The sequence below is a fragment of the Buteo buteo genome, chromosome Z (genome assembly GCF_964188355.1).
Source record: "Buteo buteo chromosome Z, bButBut1.hap1.1, whole genome shotgun sequence".
NCBI lineage: Eukaryota > Metazoa > Chordata > Aves > Accipitriformes > Accipitridae > Buteo > Buteo buteo.
Genome location: NC_134204.1, coordinates 45,694,102 through 45,714,872, shown reverse-complemented (window position 1 = coordinate 45,714,872; position 20,771 = coordinate 45,694,102). Strand labels below are relative to the sequence as shown.

General features: G+C 38.4%; 1 protein-coding gene across 3 annotated transcripts in view; it reads right to left on the bottom strand.

Moving 5' to 3' along the window:
• Positions 1-18,815, bottom strand: part of NAA35 (N-alpha-acetyltransferase 35, NatC auxiliary subunit) — a 33,503-nt gene extending 14,688 nt beyond the window's left edge. Inside the window, exons 1-17 of one of the 3 annotated variants that reach the window (XM_075020535.1) lie at positions 18,684-18,815; positions 17,066-17,221; positions 16,047-16,080; positions 14,457-14,571; positions 13,269-13,343; positions 11,826-11,993; positions 10,960-11,026; positions 10,202-10,245; positions 9,547-9,597; positions 8,621-8,704; positions 6,768-6,882; positions 6,079-6,257; positions 4,923-4,982; positions 3,746-3,852; positions 3,432-3,498; positions 2,048-2,146; positions 538-716 (exon numbers count right to left, since the gene is read on the bottom strand). In XM_075020535.1, the coding sequence (XP_074876636.1) occupies positions 538-716; positions 2,048-2,146; positions 3,432-3,498; positions 3,746-3,852; positions 4,923-4,982; positions 6,079-6,257; positions 6,768-6,882; positions 8,621-8,704; positions 9,547-9,597; positions 10,202-10,245; positions 10,960-11,026; positions 11,826-11,993; positions 13,269-13,343; positions 14,457-14,571; positions 16,047-16,080; positions 17,066-17,189 (1,568 nt within the window). In that variant the 5' untranslated portion in view covers positions 17,190-17,221; positions 18,684-18,815. Of the gene's footprint in view, positions 1-537; positions 717-2,047; positions 2,147-3,431; positions 3,499-3,745; positions 3,853-4,922; positions 4,983-6,078; positions 6,258-6,767; positions 6,883-8,620; positions 8,705-9,546; positions 9,598-10,201; positions 10,246-10,959; positions 11,027-11,825; positions 11,994-13,268; positions 13,344-14,456; positions 14,572-16,046; positions 16,081-17,065; positions 17,222-18,683 lie in introns of those variants that run through there. The other 2 variants (XM_075020537.1, XM_075020538.1) reach the window with 2 other exon arrangements.
• Between the last annotated feature and the right edge of the window lie 1,956 nt (positions 18,816-20,771).

Genomic DNA, 20,771 nt, shown 5'->3' with positions numbered 1-20,771 from the left:
CATCAGTTATGAAAAATAATTAATGTGAACAGAAGGAGAAAAATAAAAAGTATTTTGACTCCATATATTGCAATCATTTTCACTAAGCAGATGTCTCTTCAAATATGCTCACAGAATAAGATGTTATTTTTACCTAGTCAACTTTCAGATTACCATCACAACTTGAAACTTCGCAGATCTTTTTAAAAATACTAAAGATCAACAAGACAGAAAAGAATAAAGGAAATTGCTTTCCTCTTGCATTCTCTTGTCTGCCAAAATTGGCATATTTTCCATTCATTATCATTAGAAGACACTGTTTTAAAAAGCTAGAGACCGAATTACTATTTCAGGAAAAAAAAAAAAAAAAAAGTACACTATTCAGTAAGTCTAGAAAAGAGACCAACAGATTTTTTTTTCTCCACTTGTGATTTTATGAATAGGTAAACTAGATACCGTGTTGAGCATGCTTGAGATTAAAAAATCATAGTTGAAGTCCCTCCTTTAAATATTTGCAATTATAGCTCTGTGGGAGCTGTCAGTAACGCATCCTCTTACCAATATATGTAGTAATATTCATGCATACTGTAAAGTTCCAACTCAAAGCCACTCAGAAGATACTGTATCATAATACGAAGGTTATGATATAGGACCCAGGTGCCCAAGCAAGCCAGATGTTGCCTTTGTGGTTCCTGCTTCAGTAACATACTATGAAGTGCTGCATCTACTTTCTCTGCCTGTTGAAAAACAGAGAAAAGTAACAGGGGAGGAAGAACATTTGACTGAAACAGCATCCAACTTCTGCCAGAAATAAAATCTTAACAGAATTGGGTCAGTAAAGTCATGCTCCAGATTAAAAGACAGAAATATGTTTTTACAGATTTTGGCACCTCTGTAGTCTAAAATTGTCAGAAAACTGGAAACTTACTCACATAACTGTAAGTAAATTCTGCTGCACAGAAGAAAAAAAAATATTCTATACAGTAACACAGCAAGAACATTACATTTTTTTAAATTCAAAATTTTAAGAAGTATTTGTATATACATTTTTAGCAGTCACGTGAGCACTGAAACTCAGAACCAATTACAAGCTGTTACACATTTTACTATATTGGCAATAATTACTTTTTCTTTTTTTTTAAAAAAAAACTAGCTGCATTGAAAAGTTAAATTTATGAGCTTAACATGCAAGAAACACACTGTGGCCCACCAGAGAAACTAAAATATTGCTGAGACCAATTCAGTGTTAAAAAGTAATTGTATGAAAGACATGAAGTCTCCCACAGTTGGAATATTATCAGTAGTCCTGAACAAATCAATCCATATAATCTGTTACAAAGTGAAAAATCAGTCTGTGTCAGCTGCAGTACTGCAACAAAGTCTCAACAAAACCATCCTGAGAGAAGCTAGAGCACACAAAATCTCCCCCTCAAGTCCAAGTTCCTCGACTGCTCTCCTTAGCCCACATCCTGGAAAATATTACTTCCTGCCTCTCACTGCTGAAGATACACATTTCCAGGAAGTGAAAGTATACCTTGACCTATCATCTTTCACTCCCCATTCTTGAGAAACGGTCAAAATCAGTTGAAGCACATATTTTTAAGAGTTATTATTTAATTCATGAGTATTTTTTAAAACCTTTATAAAATTTTGCTGTTTACATGTTACATAGCTGTAAGACCGAATTGTCAAAGGTGTCTTGTAAACATGGCTCATCTATCTCTCCCTGGTTGCACCTTGCAGACTGACAGTTACAAGCAGGATAGAGACTACAAGCAGTGGAATTACCATTAAATTCTAGATATCACAGCATGTTTCCCTGAAGTCTACTTATTGGGCAAAGTTAATCTTAAAAAAATGTAGTAACTTTTTGTTCAACAGATGTAACAGAAGTCTTTGGATATATCCCACAGACTTTCTGGGCTGCATTTTAGGAATCCTTGTCCTAAAGATTTTAGGACAAACAGAAAGGTTGCTTCATTCATCTAGAATCTAATACCACATGCTCAACTCTGGTAGGAATGTACCTGGAAAGAAAAGTTTGCTGGTCTGCTGCCTAGGACATTACCTCATCCTGGAGGGTGGCAAATTCCTCAAGAATGTGACCTAGTTTATCTCTCTGACGAGCTCTATTGTGTCCATGGATTTGAATCAGACTACAGAATGGCTGAAAGAAACAAAGTGTAGTTTTAAATTTTCAATGTAACTTTGAAACCACAGGAGAAGTACTATGATGTCTAGGCACCCCTTTTATACATCTATATCAGGAGGTGGGTTCCTTAAGGCTCCCTACAGAGTGCAAGCTAGCAGGCAAGCAAGCTCTCTGGACTGATGCAAGAGCCCTTTTCTCTGTAGACAAGTCAACATGAGATTGAGCGAGCATCCTTTAGGAATCTGATCAGAACAGAATGCTTGGGCTAAGAGAGATATTTCTTATGCCTAAATCCATGTGCCCAGGTGGCCAATAGCATCCTGGCCTGTATCAGAAATAGTGTGGCCAGCAGGACTAGGGAAGTGATTGTCCCCCTGTACTCAGCACTGGTGAGGCTGCACCTCGAGTCCTGTGTTCAGTTTTGGGCCCCTCACTACAGGAAAGACATTGAGGTGCTGGAGCGTGTCCAGAGAAGGGCAACGAAAGCTGGTGCAGGGTCTAGAACCAGTCTTATGAGGAGTGGCTGAGGGAACTGGGGTTGTTTAGTCTGGAGAAGAGGAGGCTGAAGGGAGACCTCATTGCTCTCTACAACTGCCTGAAAGGAGGTTGTAGTGAGGTGAGTGCTGGTCTCTTCTCCCAAGTAACAAGTGACAGGACAAAAGGAAATGGCCTCAAGTTGTGCCAGGAGAGGTTTAGACTGGATGTTAGGAAAACTTTCTTCACTGAAAGGGTTGTCAGGCACTGGAATAGGCTGCCAGGGAAGTGGTCACCATCCCTGAAGGTATTTAAAAGATGTGAGATGTGGCTCTTAGGAACATGGTTTAGTGGTGGGCTTAGCAGTGCTAGGTTAATGGTTGGACTCGATGATCTTCAGGTCTTTTCCAACCAAAATGATTCTATGGTTCTATGATTTTCTTAGATTTTCATTGTGCTGCATTCAAAACCTGAATCTTTTAAAACAATTTTTAACATTTTTAAACTGGAGAGAATGTAAAAATAATTTTGTTTATAGTGCTATGCATTTGCTTGGTGACATGAAACTACCCTATAAAGGGGTAGTAGGTGCAGATTTCTAATTAAGTTAAGTGTTTGTGAAAAATATGGAAGCATAATACAGGAAACAAACAGCAGTAATTCTACTGGCTTTTTAAAAAGTGTTTACCATTTTAAGATGGCCAACTTCTGCAGTTTTGCTTTCACATTAGGTGTCTAAAAAAACCTGGTCTCATTTTCAAACATAAGCAAATCTTGAAAGAGCTCATATACACATAAACATACTGTAATTGGAATGAACACTTACCCGAACGCAATGTGTGACAAAGGAATCAATGTAGTCCTTCGCCTGGTGATTATTATAAAGACAACACCTAAAAGGCAAATATCCACCTACATACACGTTTATAAACATGACCAGTCTATGTAGCACAAAATTAAAAAAAAAACCAAAAAAAAAAAACAACCCGAAAGCAGCAACAGCGACTGACTTCTTCATACATAAGCACTAATAAGTACAAAATGTGTATGTTCTTTACATGTCTGTCCTTGCTTTTGTAAGCAGAAATATTTTTTCATCAGACATGTAACCACATACAAGTAAACTCGAGATCCACTTACTTTGGAGAAAGTACTGGAGGACTGACAAAAGACCTTAAAGCATCTTTTACCATGTCTTGCATGAGGTGAGTGCCAAACACCTTCTTGTTATCTACCAGAAAAGTTGTCTGAAAGTGAAAATGTGATTTTAGAAACATGTTTTAAGTTGAAAGTAATGCTTTAGAAATTACTAATTGAAAGCTCTTACAGTACCTGTATTATATTAGAAACTTGAAAGACTGCCTTAAGAATTAAAATGGTTCGGCTAGGTACAAGGTTACAGGCTCAGAAACAGTGGCATATTGAGATCTGTCACTTCTGTGGTATTCCCATGACACAAAATACAGTTCTATTACTTTCATAACACAATGCATGCAAAATGATTTTATTTCTTGGCTTTAAAGATGATTAATCAGACAGATGTTTCTGAAGATTAACATAAAATAGGTTATATGGTTTCCCTGTGCTCTGTCCCTTTCTTACATGGTTCTTCAGCAGCTGGAGAAAAAGCTCTGCTGTCAGGCACTCAGAGACTGCACAAATGCATGTCGTGGAAAGTCAGAACACACGCGCTATGAAAACATTTTACTTGCCAATAGTTATATTTGATCAGCTCTATACATGGTTTAATTGGGATCAAATATAAAGGAGTTCTGATGTCCAGGGACACCCTATTCAAATCAAAATGTCCTATAAGGAAGTATATTTTACTCTTGAGTTAAGGATTATATAATACACATTAAAGGTAAGTGAAGCAGTGAGAAGAAAACTAGTAGCCTGTTCTGCCCTAACCATCAGTTTTACTGTTCTAGCAATAGAGGCAGTCTATACATGAAATTCAGTCCAAACAGGGAAGATGAATGAAAACACCAGCCCCAAACAGAGACAGCATACAGAGAACAGCATAAAGATGCATGTACAGGCCCAGCTTTATGGCAGAGAAAAAATTTTAGCACTTTCTGTTTTAATTAGCATGTACTAACATGATCTAAACAACAGTATTTAAAAATGTTTTAAAAAAATAGGTCAGAACATAAGCCTCCATATACCTAATACTTTAGTATCTCCAGAAAATATTTTACCACTTATATATTATTAAATGATATGCAAATACTTTAAATATTTGCAACAAGAAGATAAATCCATATTTGTAATGAATGCAGAAGTATTTTATTCAAAGACATAGATTAGGACTTGCCTGTAACAGGGATCTTGAAAGAACACACGGTGATTGCTCACTAAACTCACAGAAAAAATCCTAATTTACATTTAGGAAAAAAAAAAAGACAATTCAGGTTAACATGCCAATTTTTTATATACACACATATTTACAATTTTATACACAAATATGCATTTGCATTTTTATATAAACATATACATAAAATTGTGTAAATACACCTATATTTTGTACACACAAACATAGACATAGCATGGCTTATACAACTTGTAAGAAAGTAAGCATGAATCATTTGAGCAAAACAGAACATGAAGCTAAAATCTATTTTTTCTGCAATTACTTGTTATTTAACAGAATAAAACGTTTCTGAATTTTCTTCTTCAGATACAACAATTAAAAGGATAACAGTATAGAAAAAAGATACTGCGAAACACCTAAGATCACAACATAACTGAAGCAGGTATGTAACAAAACTGCAATGTTTAACTGGTACCAGGTGCTTCATGCAAACACTGCTTTTATTCATTTAACAGGAAATAGGAAGACAAAAGATTTTTGCTTGATCTTTGAACTGATGTAACTGTGGCTCTTTTCTCAATGAATGCATGTACTGTAAAAAGTATTTAAAGCATTTAAGCGTCTTCTAATAAATGTAGGCAGTAACTGAGAATAACATCACTTATTCAAAAAAGAATATAAGCAGGTGCTTAACTTTATGCCTATTCAGGGAATTACACGCTTAAACAAACATGTATTAAGTGCCCTCTTGTGTTATAGGCACATATGCAGAATACTGCTTAATGAATTTGAAAAAGTCAGGAATATAGAAAGGATTTATGTTCTGCTACTGCAGATGCAGCTCTTCAACCAAAGAAAGAGTTACAAGGAAATTAACTTGCTTGGGCTCTGCCACTAACATATATAATTATTCAAGAAATTATAGGAAAAATGGGAAGTTTGGCAGGAGAAAAGGTCTTTGTCAAAAAAAAGAAAAATTAAGTATCAGGAAAGACAGCAAACTTTGAAAGTGTACACAACAATGAGAAACACCAAAAGATTTATACATACAGCTCAGTTTTTTCTCCAGTGAGCAACAGCATGCCTATATGGAATGATTTTTTGCAAGTTACATTTTAAGATCTTACTTTGGCTATAAATAAGAAATATTCATGCTTACCAGTATACAGTGCAAATTAGTTAAGTTGACTACTTCACATACAGTTTTTATTCGGTCTATTAGTTTGGAAAAATAATTGACCATTTCTTCCCTTTTAATTATTTTTGCATATCGAGGGAAAGTTGGTGGCAGCAATCTCTGATTAACAAGGGGCTCAAAGCCCATCATAATAGGATGATCTAATGAAGGAGTGGGGAAAAAAGAAAGAGAGAGAAAATCTGCATATAAGCTGTTGGTTCAGAACTCACTTCAAATTTGAAAGTATAATACAAATTATTCAATTGGCCATAATGAACTTTTTAACTGACAGTTAACTTCCAGAGACACTAACTACCCAGCTGAGACAATGAGTACTATTTAAAAAAACCCAACCCTCAACAGCTCAGCATATACCTGTACGGTGAGGTGGTGTTCCCTATTTTAAAATGGCATATACACTGATTTGAAGTACAATGCACTAACAGAAAGTTCATATTATCTCTGGCTTTGAAGTGACAGTATTGCTTTCAGGAGAACCATCATTTAGTGAAATAAAATTAAGATCAAACAATGCAAATCTGTAACAGCTTGTATTACAAGTATTATTAGTTCAAAGTAAATAGTGATTGTTTTTAAATACACATAGATATTAAAGTTTATCAAGACAGCATATTTAAGAAAGGGGAAAAATGGCAAAATCTGAGCCATACCTCCTTTAGTGGTATCATTCTGTGCCTGGATACCATGATGCAATGAATTGTGGATGGCAGAAAGCAAGTCAGCTGCCTGAGTCATTAGTTTCTGAGCTTCTGCAACAGCACTTGTCTGAAAGGCAGGTAACAGTTATTCACATTACGAACCAACATATTTTGACTACAGTATCAGAAGAATGTTCGTACAGATTTTTGTGCAATAAAGTGTTCTTTATATTTTACGTATCTATGCCTACATTTAATACTGTATTTTTTGCTATATAACATAAGCCTTAACAATAGTTACAGCTTCAAGTCTAGTATACGCTACATGCAAGTCCTTTACTTTTGACTGGCTGGGGGGGAGGTGCAAAAAAACCCCACAAAACTCTTCTGCCAAATGAGGCAGAACTCCAAAGGGGAAAAAAAATCTCCTATCATTAGAAAATGCAGAATTCTTAAGAATATAGACAAAATACAACCTACCAACCTTAATGAAATCACTGTACACATCAGAACATTAAAAAATACCAGAGGTCCATTAGAAATCTTGATTCATGATCTGCTGACATGCTGGATTTTCTGATGTCCTGTGAATCCAAATCTGTTAGCAAACTGGGTACTATTTAAAATAGCTCTCTAAAACCTAAAATCTTCTTTTAAAAATACTGGACTAACAATCCCTGATGGAACTTCAAATATTTAAAATCTCAAGTCAAATTGAAACTTGACTTCTTTCAGAAAAAAAGATGTTTAAAACCCCCTGAAGATCTAACAGAAGCCAAACAAGATCTGTAGCTCTGCATAATGAATGTTCACATATTATAGCATCCACAAATCTACTAAAAGAATAAGCTAAGTAGATCTAATTGACATCAAAGTAGTCCATGATGCAAATATCTTATGCTTTAAGTAATCAGACTTTAGCGACACTAAGATAATCTGATTTTGCACAGATCATTAACTCATAGCAGTTAACACAGAATTTGCTTGTACATCAATGTATATCACTTCTGTCACAATTTGATTTCTGATATAAATAACGGTTATACTCAGAATGTAATTGTTCGCAACTACTTGATCACTTTTTCCTCAACACTGATGTCTATCAATGATACTTACACATGACTTTCAATTTAATCAAGGGTTTTTAGATTGTAAAGTATGCAGCTGCTCCAACAGCAAAAATATGCGGGAAAGACTCCATGCCGCTTAAGCAAGAAGCTTGTTTGTTTCTTTATGAAAATGGAAATAACACTAAGCAATAGACAGATATTCATCCCTGTATAAACAAAAAGCTATTCAGACAAAAAGCTTTGTCTTATGTGACATGCCATTCTACCCTTTGCCCTAAAACATGCAGTTCCTTCCCTCCTCAACAATTAGGAAATCTCGTATTCAAAAAAGCAGGCAAATTGCTTGGAAAGCTGTTATATTCCTCTTCTCGGACCAAAGAAGTCTAGATACAAATTCAATATCACATGGAAGGAAAAGCTTACAACGCTCTAAAGATGGACAAAACATTGCTCAATGCCAGGTAACTCCACAAAACTTGAGAAATAAAAGTTTTGCTCATGTGTTTGAAAAGAGTAAAACAAAACCCATAAATATTTTTCTTCAAGTGTTCTAGAATGGATATTCTGTCTCTCTGCAAGGCCATAATAGTGTCAGTTACTATCTTTTCCTGTGTTTTCTTCAAAAATGAGTGAAAACTGAATGGTTGCCACTGTAAGGCTTTATCCAATGTTTTACCTGCAGCAACATCAGTTCAAATCTGCAGAATCTACAGAATAATTGCTTGACCTTAAAGAACGAAAAATGAGTATTTCACAGGATCACACTGTGAACACAGAAACACCAAATGAACGTACCTCTTTTTTGGTAAATGCTATTAGAACAGTCAGTAGTACCCGGGTAAACTTGACTCTGCTGAACACAGCTAAACACTGTTGATGCTGTAATAAAAATATACTGCAAATTACTAAGCAATATGCATTAAATCCTGAAACTTATTAAAAAAAAATTTGTAGATTCATTAAAGTATGCTCTCTAGTCTTAAAAATATGGTATCTAATATGATTCTGAAGAAAATTTATGGGATTTATAGAAGAAATCTGTACTGCTGTCAGAAAAGCACTAACACAAAAATTACTAAGATAATTTGGGTAAAGCACAGCCACTGGCTGCATAGCTATCTCCTAAGCAAATAACATTCACATCTCAGCTTAAGTGAACAACCACAAATTATTAAACAAATTTTCTGTCCTTTTTGCTGAAGATCTATGTTAAAAGTTATTTCTGAAGAAAATAACATTACTGGGAAAGGAAACTCACACCCTTCTAAATCAACCACATCAACTACATCAATTACCACTTTTTCCTGGAAGGAGCTACACTGCTTTCATTTTCTCTTTCTACTTTCTCCCTTGACAGTGAGGCTGCCAGCAGCAGTAAAAGCTGCTCGGAAGGAACTGAGGGAAGAAGGTACAGGATAGGTAAGATCACCTACTTTGCTAATGACTTTTTCTTGAGAGGTAGGTGCATAAATAGCAGAATTGCAGCAGCATCACTATTCTGCTGTTGGGATTGATGCAGAACTCTACCCCTTCAAAGCGTAAAAGCCTATCTGCTAGCCTCAGATTTGCTCAGGGCCTTGTTTACAACAGCTCAGATATGACAGTAGTAGCAACACTGGCGACACACATTTCTCACAAGCTGTTAACTACTGATTAAAGTAATGAGGTACTACTAATCCATGAAATCCGTTAAAAAAAAAAGAAAGCAAACAATTCCTTACTTCAAGTTCAACTTCTGGATCTCTCTCTTCTCCTTGTCGACTTCGAGTACTCTAGAAGGTAAAGGAATTTCAAATAATTTATTAAAAATTGCAAAGGGAAGCTACTAATAAAATTCCTTTACCCTCTCCAGAACATCCATCTGTTAAATAACCCTAAAAATCAGTTTGCAATTTCAAAGCCTCTTAATATAGAATCTAGGTACCTGAATGATCCAAGACTCTGCTATCGTAATGAGACCTATCTCAGTCCACTCTGCAAATAGGCAAGGAAATGGAATGAACATTTCATATTGTAAACTGTGGTAAAGGAAGATTAAGTGATTTCTTTAACATCACATAGTGTATCTGTGTAAAAGCCAGAAATTCAATACATATTTTCTGTGCCCCAGCCCAGTATTATCTTCTACATCACAATTCCACCTATTACTAGTGAAGCAACTATTAAAGAGTTTAGAAGAGTCTGAAGACTTCAGCATCTTTAGCTACAAGGCAAACTACCACCATGTTATGCAAACCATTATGGCAGTTCTCCAGAAAAAAACAGCACCGTTTAATGACGCAAAACTGCCACATTCTTCATAATCCAAGTCCCTCCCCCAAACCTATGTTAAGTACACTTTAAGTATAATTGACAAGGCAAACATGAGAAAAGTACCTTCACTCGTCTTTGCATGTCATCTTCTACATCTTTTAGCATACCTGGAAGAGCCACAGTACAATTAAAAGCTGAGAAGCATTCCTAGGTACACCTACACCACTCAGGGGAAAAAGGTTTTGAGAGGAAATCAAGTTTTGAAATGCTTTACATACCCATTAGCCAAAGACTAGACAAAAAGTATTGTTGCGAGGGATGGTGGGGATTCCTCGCAAGAATACATAAATCAGAGTATAAACTGACTGATTCAAAGCTAAAGTGTTCACAAATTTTCTAAAAATGAATCAATGGAAAGCTCAAGTGCATATCATAGCACATCGAAAGGCTTACTCACATACTTATGTACGTACCTAATAGCATGCGTATTCATAGCTTTAGAACTACCAGATTGCTTTTTCCTCAAAAGCAATCTGTTCAGATCACAACAAATTGTGAGGCAGAGAAACAGAATTCAAGCAGTGCACTTTCCAATGGTTTGTGTCTGTCCCAGACCTGGATGAGCTTGTACCCAGGCACTTGGCTGGCACATCTAATAGCACTTCTTTTGCTTCTCATGCATTTAATAAAAAAGACCCTTGAACCTTCTCTTCAAGGAAAAATAATTTGATCTGTCTTTTTACCAAGCCACTGACTTTCACAAGACTAATAAAAAAACCGTTACATTTGAGGTTCCTACTAATTCATTAGGTTTGGTTGACAGTAACCAACATGCTCAAAAGAGGAGACTGATGGAAGATACACAGAGGCACAAACTGTACCTGTAACTCTAAGATCTGTCACACTGTTGGCCATCTTAAATCCATAAGTCATTGACTGAAAATCTTCCTAAAAAATAAATATCAAAGAGGCAATATGCAGTGAAATGTAAACAGTAGTAGTTACATTTTCAGGTTAGGGTTTGGTGTTTTCTTTTTGGTTGTTTTGTTTTTTTGGGGTTGTTTTCTTGTTGTGCTGGGTTTTCTTTTGTTTTAGGGTGGTTTTGTTTAACATATAAAGTCCAGTTTTATTCTGCACAACTGGATACACCCATGGTTTGGGTGACTTTCCTGCCCAAATCCAGCTTGGGGTAGTTATTTTCTGCATAAATCCTTAGTAACAATATGCCCTTCATATTTTCATCAGGTGCCACCCTATCAAAATGTTACAAGAACTATGGATACAAACTTAACCAATTTTAGATATAATCAGTAAGAAGTGACTCATCCAAACTCAGAGGAAACAAAAATTGCTATGAGTTCAGAAAACCAGACTCTGATTCCATTGCTACATGGACATTTCAGACAAAAGACAATCATGGTTATTTAAAGTAGAAAAATAAAAAATTAAACAGGAAGATAACCACAAGTAAAACTGATTTCAAATTGTTAGCCACAAGGCTTGCATTGTGTAAAATATGTGACTCCAATACTCCAGCAAAATACAGAAAAGAGCATGAAACACCTTCATTGAAGAAAACTGCATTTTAAAAAGATCAGGTCTAATACTTTTAGGGGGATGAACTAACGCTCCCACAGTATCCCCCAACCAAACAGTAATAAATTTCTCTAATATACTGGGTTTTTTGCGTTATGGAGCCTATGCATAACGTTACATATTTAACCATAGGAGATATTGAAACACATACCTCCTCAAAAACAGCTGCTTTGTTAACCTTTTCTCTGGCAATATCACAGATTTTTAGGATCCCTAAAGCAAAAGCCTTCATAGCAGGATCTTCTATAAAGTCTGGATTATGAATATAAAGGCATGTGAATACGGTCTGTGCCAAGGAATGTCCCTCTAACCATGTTATCTAGGGAAAAGAAAATTAAATGTTTTACTCATGACAGCCAAGTCCTCATTTTTATATTTCCATTCTTTTTCCATCTTACTGTGCTTCACTGAGTCACTAAGGAAGTCCCTATCATGGCAACCTTCCATCTAGCAAAAAAGGGCAAGAGAAGGTCTCCGAACCTTTAACCTTTGTTCATCTGCTGGCTGTGGCAGGCAGTAAGTTACTAAACCCTATAACACCATCAAATTCTGGTGTTGGATAAACCTCTTCCACAAAGTTCAGGTCTAATCTCTATGACTTACACATGACATTAAGTTAAGAGACAACCAGATTTAGAATCTTCCTCTATATAAATACTGAATGAAAAGTGCAAGTGGCTATGAAACAACTCGGCAATATTCTGCATGTTCTCTTCTACAACTTACGGTTTCTTTTCACAATTCCCTCTTTCTACTACTTTCATGCTGCTTTAAGCTACAGGGAAAGCTTCGGTAATTTTAACAATTATTTTTATCTTGAAATAGTATAAGCCACAGCAGGATGAGATTTTTAACATGACCACTGTCCCTTTTCAAAAAAAAGTCAGTATTGGTGGGGGCGGGGAGGGGAAGAAGACAAATTATGTTACACAATATCAAATATACAGTGACCTTTACATGTCTTTTTGGACTAAAGCAGTTTGAAATGTTGTTTTAAAAAACAAAGTAATTTTACTGATGTCATTTTAAAGAGTAACTGAAAATAATTTCTATCATTTACTGAGGAAATTAAGACATACATAGAAAATCACAATTATTTGGTAAACACAATTACCAAATAACTGATAATTCACTTATTTCCTCTAAATGGATTTCAGCATTTTCTTTCCTTTCTTCAAAATGCCCCTGTAAGCTCAGTCAATATTGACTGTACAGAAATGAGCAACCAAGTGCTGTAAGTTACTGCACACTCACTTTCCAACACAGTCAAACACCACTATGCAGCAGGCAGTCAGATACCATGCATTTAAAACACACAAATTATAAAACCTTTTTACTTGATTCAAAATACTACCAGTTCTCTTTCATAACCATTTCCTATAATAATAAAAAAAAAATTAAAAAAAAATCAAAATTATGCCTCTTATAATAGCCAGTGCAAGTACCTAAATGGAAATTAAAATACTAAGTACGTATTTTCCACTTGATGAATCTTTTTTCTCGAGTTCTACTGTTTTTTCTTATTTTAAACTGGATTAAAGGATTATATTTTGAAAGCAAAACCATCTAACTTTAAGAGCAGAGAAATGCTTACCAAACAACAAAAACATGTATCCATTATTCCTACCAGCTCAGGTGAAGTGAGATCCTTTATTTTAATGGTGCCATCCTTAGAAAACAAAGAAAGAAAAAAACCTAAAGACTATGGAAGACTATAGGCAAAATACAACTTATTATTTGTATAGCTGAAAAGGAAACTACAACTTGATCAAAACTTCAGGATATTTGTATACCACTAGCTTTATTGATCAGCTTCATAATGTGCCTCAAATTCGGAAAATCTTTGCTTTCCCATCATTGTGTTCAACGCTGATCAAACATAAAGCTATTCAAAGAGTAAGCTAAAATAAAATTTCTGATTTATAAGTAGCCAATAGAAGTTTAAAACCAGATAACTGCCAACACTTAAATCACAAAACAATACGTACAATCATAATAAAGACTGAACAAGGAATAATATGCAGGACCCATTCTTTGAAAACTGCCTTTTATGCTGCAAGTACCTGTAGAATTTTATTGCCTTCAAGGTCAGGACCAAGAAGGCAGCAAACCTACTTCTTTGATTTTATTTGTCCTATGTATGCAATTCTGCATACATTCTACATGACTTAGATGGCCAATATTTTACACAGAGTTCTTTTACTCCATTCAAAACAAGGTCCGTGGTAAAAACCATTTCTTCCTCTGAGTGCATTATTTTTTCCAACATAACAGAAAGTCTTTCAACCTCCATCCACCAGTCTATCTTGACCACACATCAAAAGTTAATCATTACTGTCAATGTTGTTAAATTAGCCAGCTTCTGTTCAATGTTAATGAACTGACAGTCTCATAAAGTGTTAATTTCCAGCTTTTGCAAGAAAGCTAGTTTCCATTCAGCTTAAAGAGGGACTAACCAATACATCTTCATATAAAAGACACATTTTGGGGAAGCACAGGGTGACTTGCAAAACCATTTCCAAAATTTATTTATCTGAGGTATCAATACCCAACAATTTCACAGTACTTTTCACTGCAAGAGTTAACATCATTGTGTTAATGTAGGTAACAAAAGAGGTAAACATCACAAGCTATTTCTTATTTAACTATCCAAAATAAAAAAATTAATTTTAAGTAAAGATTGAAAACATTAATTATGTTGAATTGTGCTTAACTGCAATTTGATAAAACTATATTGCACTTTTACAGACAATGTAGGCAAAACCAGGAAAGTCACACAAACCTTAATAGCTTGCTCAAAGTTAAGAACCTTTCTATTAACTTGGTTTCCAATCATACCAGCATCCATCTTGGGATCCATCATTTCAATGGCAGACATGGCTTCAAAAAGACCAAAACTAAGAATACCAATAAAAAAATGTTCTAAATGTAATTATTTTACACAAAACAGTCTTCACAAACCAATGTAAAAGAACATACAATAACAAACTGGGTACACTGTATTCTGACTACAGACAATAAGGTAAGGTATGTGAACATTATTGCCAATCTTCAGAGATCATGGTTTTGAGGAATTTGAGGATCTCGCAACAAGTAGGTAAGAAAATGGAAGCCTAAAAGTAAAACTCTTAGCCTTTTTTTAAAGCTGAAGAACATTCCTGAGCCAAATATCCCACTACTAAATCTATGCACACTTGCTTCTAGACACCTCATACTGATAAAGCACCTTTTTAAAATCACATAATATGTGATAATATGCTGTTCTTTATTATGCTACATCCAAAACCCCAAGTAACATATGTCCCCCACAAACTAATGACAATATACATGCCACGTACTGACAATAAAATACATTGAATATACCAACTTTGTTTAAAATGGGCATGTTAAGAAAACTGACACAAAAAACTCCAGCATGTGACAATGGATCACCTGTAGTCAAGGCATAAAAGCTTGCAGGAGAACCACACCAAATGAAGACTGCCCTATAGAAGAAGGGATATAGTGCCTCACCTTTGGTATATATGATATTCATCAGAACTGCTGCACAAGCCTTTATTATATAAAAAAGGTTATTGCGTGTGGCACTTTCTAATTCTGAAAAGCGTATGTGCTCTGAAATGCTCTTATGTATAAAATTACACCTCAAAAACGTGCTTCGATTCTACTCAGTAACTACTTGGTGACATCCTTGCACATGTTTTTAAGCAGCAATATATTTAATCGTGTGCTTCCATTTTCTGAGCTATTAGTCTTAAATAAGCACTTTTTTCTTTATGCAAGTGAACAGACTCGTGTAGCTAAACAATTTACTTCTATCTTTAAAATATTTTAATCTTGCGTCATTCTTTAATGAATTCAGCAAGATTTTAGCACATGCTTTTTTTGAAGTATATTTTTTCTTAATCTGTAGACCTCTCTATTTCTGTTTTACCATGTCATTTAAGAGTTACGTTAAAGCACATGGATTGTTTACCGTAAACTTGTTAGTGACATTTGAGGTAACCAAATTCAAAATCTTAAAGTCTTTCTGGCATTTTTTTATAAAAGCATGTCCAATAAAATAGTTCAGTAGGTTCAGTAGTGTCAGCACCACTGATCGTCAGGTGTGCTATAAACTTCTAAACTACATTGATTAACCGAAAATGTAATGTTATACTGGTATGACAAGAAACATTCAGCATTCATACAGGTGCATCATATACATACTGCTGAAGACAAATGATATTCTAAATACTATTTTATTTAAAGTAAAAGTTTAAAAAAGCTTAGTTGATACCAACTTGCTTATTATGACTTGCTTATTAGTGAACATTAACATATTTGCATTAATCCTATCTAAAAACCTGAGCTATCTCACAGGCATACTTACAGCTTGTCATGAAGCAGTTCTCCTAACTTCAGTTCTACAAAGGAACAGAATAGGAAAACCAATTACAATCATCCTTCTAGCACAACTTTTCCAGGATAGTCTTGCCACCCACCAAACTGTCTTATGCTAAGAGAGAACAAGTTGTTCAGAGTCTTTCCTCATCCCTTTCTGTTATTCCAACAGTTAAAAGGGTTTTACAGTTACCAAAAAGTAGCATCTGAATAGCCTGGAACACAGGACAGCTGTTTTATGCAGATGTCTGATTTTCTCCAGGAGAGTTTACTGAAAGGCTTGCTTTTCCTCATTACTTTTAATGAAGCCTTTAGATGTATTTGATAGGTACACAAACAGTATATGATTAATATACAGGAATTATTTGACGGCATAAGGAAATTGTGTTTATTATTATGTAATATTGTGTGTGGTAAGTTGCAGTTTTATATTTATTATTCCATAATGTCATCATAAAATCAGCTGAAAAAATAAAGTCATCGTCATAGTAACCCAGCACTAATATCTAACAACAATAAAGGCACCGTTTAAATGGAAGCAACAGCTTCCCTGTGACTGGGATGCACTGCATCTCCTCAGAAGCTCAGCCTTGTTTCAAAGGTGAAAAATGATGCACTGACCAATTAAATGAATAAATCATTGGACCCTATAGATCCAAAAATGTACAGGAAAAAACCAGACCATTGATTCTGCATGGATGAACAAGGCTTCCATTTGGCAGAAGAGAGAGGAAGAAATCTTTGCAAAGAAAAAAGCGGGTGCAAAAACACGTAAGATGAAAAAACATGACTGAAAAAAGATATTTATGTAATCTGGAGGAAGAAGCAAGGTGAGGTTCTTCTGATATTTTCAACCTCACAGTTAAGTTAAACACAGGGAAACACAGGTAGCTGCATTCATCTGGAGCTCGAACCTGGGTCAAACTATTGCTTAAAACACCTCATAGAACTATGCTTAGTCCCCCAAATGATTCCAAGTTTTCTCAGAATACAAGCAGTACGACTGACCTCTACAAGCTTCTTCAAAATCCTGGGTTATATCTATCCAGCTTGTATTACTCTTTTCCATCTTGTCAGGCACACCGAGTTCCCATCCTGAATCATCATCTTCTACCGAAGCTTTCATAACCATGATACTGCACCTTTAAATCTGTATCAGAGACACTGTACATTATGCATGAATTAGAAAAAGTGCTTCATGGGAGTAATTCCCCCCCCCCCCCCCCAAGAATCAGGTGAGAAAGGAAGACTAACTAACCTGATTTCATTTAAACAGCTACCATTACATAAAACCAGCCCAAAAAACTTATTAATAAAAATTCTTTTTAAAAAAATGTTTTCTTATTCACTGTTTCTCTACAACTAGCTTGTAGGCTATGAAACCTCAAAAACTAAGGACACCAAAACTTTAGCAGTACAGAGCCATAATAAAGAGTGTACTATCAAACTGGAAATAAAATGAGAAACAATGTCAAGAAATCCTCTTACAAGAGATGTAGATATCACAAATTTTTGTTGTTGCTTTACACTATTAGAAATACCTATGTCCTCCCACTGCTCTGTGAAAGGAGTCAAAAAGAGGGAACTGTAAAATAGACCACACACAAGTTCGTTATTCACACAAAGCGTGTCCAAACGAATTTGTGAAAATGGGCGTATTTCCTCTGACTTCTTCAGCAGAATGTAATATCAAGATTATCGCAGCCATGTTAAACAACTTCAGACCGGAATATAATTTTTAAACGCTACCGACTAGTTATTTCGAACTGGTTTTGTGCTTTCGCAATCGCACCACACGCGAGGCAGCCCAGAGGAATTTTATGTTTAGCCACTCAGTCTGCCTTTGAGATATCGGCAATGCTAAACCTGCCCTTATCTAGTCGGAGATCTTGCACGAGACACCTACCAGCCCGGCGAGCTCTAAACAGCTTCATCAAAAGCCGCCATGGAAGCTTTAAACAAAGGCCCCCGTGGCATGAGACCTCCCAGGCACCGGCAGTTAACAAAAAAGGGGTGGGGGGGGGGTCAAACGGAATTTGAAAACCAGTCCGGGAGTCCCTTCGCCCGAGCCATGCTTAGCGTCCCTTCGCCCCCTGTCAGTACGTGACTAGCCCTCAGGCGGCCGCAGGGTCTACCAGGCTCAGTGGTCTGGGACGAGGAAATTACGTGGGAAACTAATTAAAATAAATGGAAATCACGCTTGAATGTCAGGTATTAACGCTAGCGCAGCCAGACCCTCCCGGCGCCGTCTCGGCCCCGCTCCTTGCGGCCGAACTCCCGCCGGGCGCCGGTCGTCGGGCGCGGCGAGCGGCCGCCCGCTGACAGGCCGGTCGGCTCCTCCGCCCCGCCGCCGGGTGAGGGGCAGCGCAACGCTCGCCCGCCCGCCCGCCCCGCCGCGGGGCACCGGCGCCGCGCCCACCCGCTGCCGAGGACTCCCTTCCTCCCTCAGCGGGACCGGCTCTGCCTGGCGCCCCGGCGAGGCAGGCGAGGCAAGGCAAGGCAAGGCGAGGCGAGGCGAGGTGAGCCGAGGCGAGGCGGGAGGCAGCAGCGCTGCCCCCGGCGGCGGCGCGGCGCGGCACACCACGACCCTCCCCGCACCCTCCCCGCCCTGGGCAGGGGGCCTCACCCGCCGCGTCCCGCGCCGCCGGACCGCTCCTTTCTCCCCTCCAGGACCGCCTGAGCCGCCGACCGCCACCGCCAGGAGCCCGCGAACCCTGCCCCAGGATCCCAGCGCAAGCGCACACACACACGACGGGACTCCCCCCGCGCCCCTCCAGAGAGGCGCATGCGCTTACCACGGCTCGCGGTGCGGGGCGGGGGTGGGGCGGGGGGGATGGGCGGGGGTGGCGGTGCGGGCAGGGCGAGGAAGAGCGGTGGCGGCGAGCCCGGTGCCGGCTGGGGCGCGGGCAGCCGTTGAGTCCGCGCCGCGGTCTGCGGGAGTGGCGGGCTGAGGCGGGTGCGGCAGCGAGGGCTCCGCCGAGCTCGCTGCTGGGGAGGGTGCCCTCAGCCCCGCGTTGTGTGGGAGAGGCAGGGGGGAGTCCCGGGGGGAGCGGCAGGAGTCCGCAGACCAGGGGCGCCAGTACGCCTGGCCCGGGCTGGGGAGGAAGAAGACTTGAGAAGAGGCCCGAGGCCTGGCGGCATGTGGAGGCTGTGGCGGCACGGGCACGGGCAGGGGCATGGGCGGGGGGGAGACCCTGCCGCTTAGCGAGGGCAGGGAGTCTCCGTCTCTACTGCCCCAAACGGAGTCGGCGAACCGCTGCCAGCGATGGCCCGGTTCCGCCTCTGCAGGTACGCGCGGTGCCCGCTCTCAGTCCAGCTTCTGGCGGCCCCCGCTGCCCGCCCGGCGGCCGGTCGCACCCTGGTGCGATTGGGAGTTTGGGGAAGGCGCGGTGCCGGCTGCTGGGCTTTGGGGGTCGTGGGCTGAGCGGGCGGCGTGGCTCAGCCACGCGGGTCGTTCTGGCGGCTTTCCGGATTTGAATTGCCGAATTGAAAGCAGACAGACTTGAGGCGATTTTTTTTTTTTCTTTCCCCGTGTCAGCCGCTTCCTCCCCTTCCTTTTGCCCTGTCCGTTTTAATGAACCATATCTGCTAGAGATTATGTAACTGCGTTTCTCTGCAGCGTTTACTCACATGTGCGGATTATCTCTTTTGTGGGGCGGGAACCAGCTGGCATGTCTAAGGGAACTACATTTTTAGAGCCATTTACAGTGGATTTGATCTTTATTAAACTGAATGCTTCCAATGTTTCTGGCAAAGATCATCAATGTAAAAGACAGTGGCTGATGTGCTTAACTAACCAAATAGAGGCTAGCTTAAGTAGATTTTTGCCTCCGATGTTATGAGGAAGTGTCTTAAATCCGTCATGGGAGGAGAGGTCACCTGCTGCAAGTTATTTTCAGTTAGCTTTCCCCCAAGAAGCAGGTATCCCAGTAATTTTCAAAGATTATTCTTTACCTTTTGCCTTGCTTAAAATACAGCTGATTTTTCAGGAACTTACAATTGCTCTGGATGCCCTTGTTAGTGGAAGTAGTTGGTGCAGGGAGAAAAGGAAAATGGAGATATGTGAAAGTACACAAATGTTTTCGTAAATAGAAAGAAGGTGACCTTAAGTTGGGCCAAAGTCTATTTTAATTCTTGCTGTTCTTTAATGTGCCTATATATGAATGACTTTACTACAGGCTGTTCCAGATTAAAGGCCTATTTAAAACCAAAACAACCTTAAAAACTGCTTGAGTTTGCAGCTTCATAGTACTTAGGTAACAGCTTTGTCCTAATATGAGCTGTCAAAATCTGGTGCACTGATAACAGTAGTCAGGATATGAAGAAGTAGCAACATATTGCCCTCAGTGCACAAATTAAATGATGGGCATAAATTTTATCTTTTTAACTGTGAGTATGGAGGTTCTTGTTTGACTTAAACTCATGAGATTCACTCTTGCTTTTGTTGTTTGGGCATGGGTTTTTTTTTTTGCGTTAATATCCTGCATACATAAATTAAATGTGATTGTCAGAAGGCATGTGGAGAAGAGTGGCTGACTTGGTATCAGCCTTTGAAACATGGTGCATTACTTCAGAAATTTGTCCCCTTCCTGCCCTGAAAAACAACACCCACTCCTTCCCACCCTCAATCTCCAGAACACTGAAAATGAAAATATCCACCAGGGTACAAATCTATACGTTCTGAATTACTCTGTGCAAAGACTATTCACGGGTT